At 35.3% G+C, this 3,362-nt stretch overlaps 1 protein-coding gene across 1 annotated transcript; it reads right to left on the bottom strand.

Annotated features, from left to right (window-relative positions):
* Positions 1-119: 119 nt before the first annotated feature.
* Positions 120-3,359, bottom strand: LOC107579738 (uncharacterized; the record flags this gene model as incomplete). Its single annotated transcript, XM_016265535.1, has 2 exons — positions 120-607; positions 2,314-3,359. Coding segments are annotated over 2 exons (1,233 nt in total), but the record flags the coding sequence as incomplete, so codon positions are not given.
* Between the last annotated feature and the right edge of the window lie 3 nt (positions 3,360-3,362).

Here is a 3,362-nt window from a genome sequence, read left to right as displayed (position 1 = left end):
ATATATATATATATATATATATATAAATGTATACATTTTGTAAAAACGAATTTTGGTGCAAATATATTTTCAAATATGAATGTAAAATCTATGTAAATAAAGCAATAAGGGGAAAACATACTTTAACAATTTCTCATGTTTTAATTTAATTTATTTTAGTTTCTTGTGCACAGAAAATACAAGCTATAAACAGGTTTCTTAATATCGCTATACAGAGAAAACATTCTGTACACAAATACATTTAAGTAAATATAATAATAACAATAGACACAATGTTAATGAATCTTTCGCAAGGTGTATGTATCTCTCAAATACATTTGACTATACTAGTCATGTTGCATAATAATTAAACAACGCCACAGAACTTTATATATTACATCTCTCCAAACACTTTTCACACAACTCTACATATTTAATAGACTACACCTCACTACATTCTATTTCATCTTGCCTCTCTGATGGTTTCGCCTCTGACCTCCGGGGCTCATTTGTGGTCAGCTTCTTGTCAAGCCAGTCTTCATCCTCAAAGTCCTCAAAGTCATAAACCTCCTCATCATCAAAACACCAGCCTGGCCAGTCCACACTGATGCCCTCTAGGACATGATTGCTTCAAAAAAGAGAACAGGGGTTTATGGGTAAATGTCTTCAAAAAAAAGTAAAGGTTATTGTCATTTCTTCCCTACACTGTAAAAAAAATATTTTTCAAAATTGTAAATAAAACGACTACAGTGCTTGCAAGAAAATACTATTTCAGTCTTTCTCCTTGGAAATGTCATGTTCAATTCTGTTACTTGATGTTTCTTTGTAATTATTTGTGAGTAAAAATGGTTTCAAAGTAAATCCTACACTAATTCTTTCAGTGCAGTAAAGTGCAATTTTTAGCAAAAAAAAGAGAAGAAAAAAGTAACAGTTAATAAATGTATGTTTACAGGCCTTTTAATTAACACTTGATCATGAAGTAGTATTTGTTCAAAATGAGAAATATCAAGATTTTTTATTTTATACAACTTTTTAAAAGACCCTCAGGGGTCCACAGACCCCTAATTGAAAACCATGAAGTTTAAGCTACATTCAAATAGTCAGAAATGTCATGAAACTTTAATTTATGTGTTTCTAAGAAGATTGAATGTACATTATCTTCTCATCTGTTCTGAGCACTACATAGCTTTAATGAGTTATTAAAGAAATGTATAATTACTTAATTAAGTAAAATATCATTGCATGTAATTATTTTCCAGAGGAAAGCCTAACTAACTTGTCTATAATGCAAAACCAGAGAAGTAACAAGTGCTTATATATAATTTTAGGACAATGATGTTGTAGAATCTTCTTACAATTTCCTGGGAAGGTTTGAATGTCATAATTTAGAGAGAATTTTATGTAACAGTACACAGATGAATTGTGCGTGTGGGCAGAAAGAAGAAATAACGCACATGAAACTGTCAAGTGAAGCCTCTCTACAGTCATATCTCACAAATGGAACAAATATACTTAAAATGAAAATGATTTTCCACTGGGCAGTTAAGGTTATTTTTAGGGTTAATTTAAAAAGAAAGATTATTTAAATTTTGAGTAAAAAAACATTACAGACACAAATACACATTCAAAGTGGTGTTTTAAAACTAAGATTTTATGGAGGTCATATTACATATTTATGCACATATTTATCATACATTTTGCGTAATTGAGATTCTTATTTAATGTTAATAACTTTTACCCAAAAACATATTTCATCATTTTAATTTTGATGCTGTGCTTCCTTTATATATAAATTACAAATTATATTTTATATTATCCAATGTTAAATAAATTACAAAAATTTGATTATAATTTACAAATTAATTTAAAATTAAAACATATTACCTACTTTTAACCTTTGTGAGCCATGTACCTGAACAATCTGTAATAAACTGAAATTTCTGAGATCACTTACCACCACTCCCATAACTTACATTACTCTTTTTCCATTTAACACAAAATTACTAACTATTAAAATTAAAAATCTATATCTATGCTATAAAAAACGCATGGTGATCACTGTTAGTCAAGTTAAAACAACAACAACATACAATATGTTAGGTTGGTATTTGAATGGAATTTGTTGCATTTTTAGAATAAGCAGCCAGAACAGAATCCGGTTGCCCAAATAAATGGTTGCATGACGCCATCTGATGTTTTCAAAGTACAACAAACTCTTTTATCTCAGAAGATCAAGAAAAATGTGATTCTTCATGACACAATCCTGCTAAAAACTGCTTTCAGATCACATTTAGCAATGACTCATTCAGCAATGGTGACAACATGTAGACTCACCTCTCTTTCATCTCATCCTCACTTCCATCCACATTCCCCTCTCTCCATCCATGAGCAGATATCATACTGGGTACTGCAGAATCCTCTCTTTCTGCCTCTCTCTCTTCTTCCCTGACCGATGGTGATGGAGAGGCGGAGATAGGAGAATCTTGGTGAGAAAAAGTCCTCTCTACGATCTTTCCCTCTCTTTTTCTCAGTCCGCGTTCTTTTTCCCGCTCCTTCACCCTCTGCAGCAGGCTCTGGAGCGGAGAAGGGTGAAGCTGGGGGTCCAGGCCTAGAGGGGGCGAGGGGCTGCATCTGTGAGAAGGCAGGAGGGGACTCTGAGAGGAGCTGATCTCCGGGATGGAGGCGCTCCTCTGTGTCTCTATTTTGAGTGGTGTCATCAGAACATTCCCATCACGTGTCTGCTCTGGCTCCATTTCAACATTCCATAACGTTCCATGGTTGTTTTTTAGAAATCCCAGCTTTAGCACTCGGTGGGAATCCTGGGGTTTAACGCAAGGGTTGGATGCTCTTCTCTGGTTTCCATTGGAGGGAAGTTCCAATCCGTTCACATCTGTCCTGGAACTATGAGAGGGAACAGATGGTTGCAAATTATTTGCACGTCTCCTCCGAATGAGAGGAGACTTCAGTTCCCTGGAGAACCTCTCTGATTCTATGAGGAACCCCTCGTCATCTCCTGACTGACTGTACAAAGAGTTCCTCCTGAATTCTTGAGAGTCATCATCTGAATCCTGATGCATTGGTTCCCCTGTTTCTGCAATTGCCCCACATGTTGATGCAGTTATTAGAGGCTTGTTTGATGCAGAAGTGCTTGGCAGGGATTGGCTAGAAGTGGCATTTTTCTCCACATCTCCACCAGGAAACAATGAGTATGATCCATTCGACTGGTTTCTTACAGGTAAGTCCTGTTGTTTAATGTCATTTGCAGATGATCGTCGTCCACATTCCCATGTAACTCGCCTTTCTGATATTTCTTCCTCTGTCAACTGCTGACTATAATTCCTGTTTCTCCCTTCTTCGGTTTTTAATCCAGCTGAATCAGTCTT

Source organism: Sinocyclocheilus grahami, unplaced genomic scaffold (genome assembly GCF_001515645.1).
Source record: "Sinocyclocheilus grahami isolate Dianchi unplaced genomic scaffold, SAMN03320097.WGS_v1.1 scaffold19761.1, whole genome shotgun sequence".
Classification (NCBI taxonomy): Eukaryota; Metazoa; Chordata; class Actinopteri; order Cypriniformes; family Cyprinidae; genus Sinocyclocheilus; species Sinocyclocheilus grahami.
This window is presented reverse-complemented; position numbering and strand designations above follow the sequence as displayed.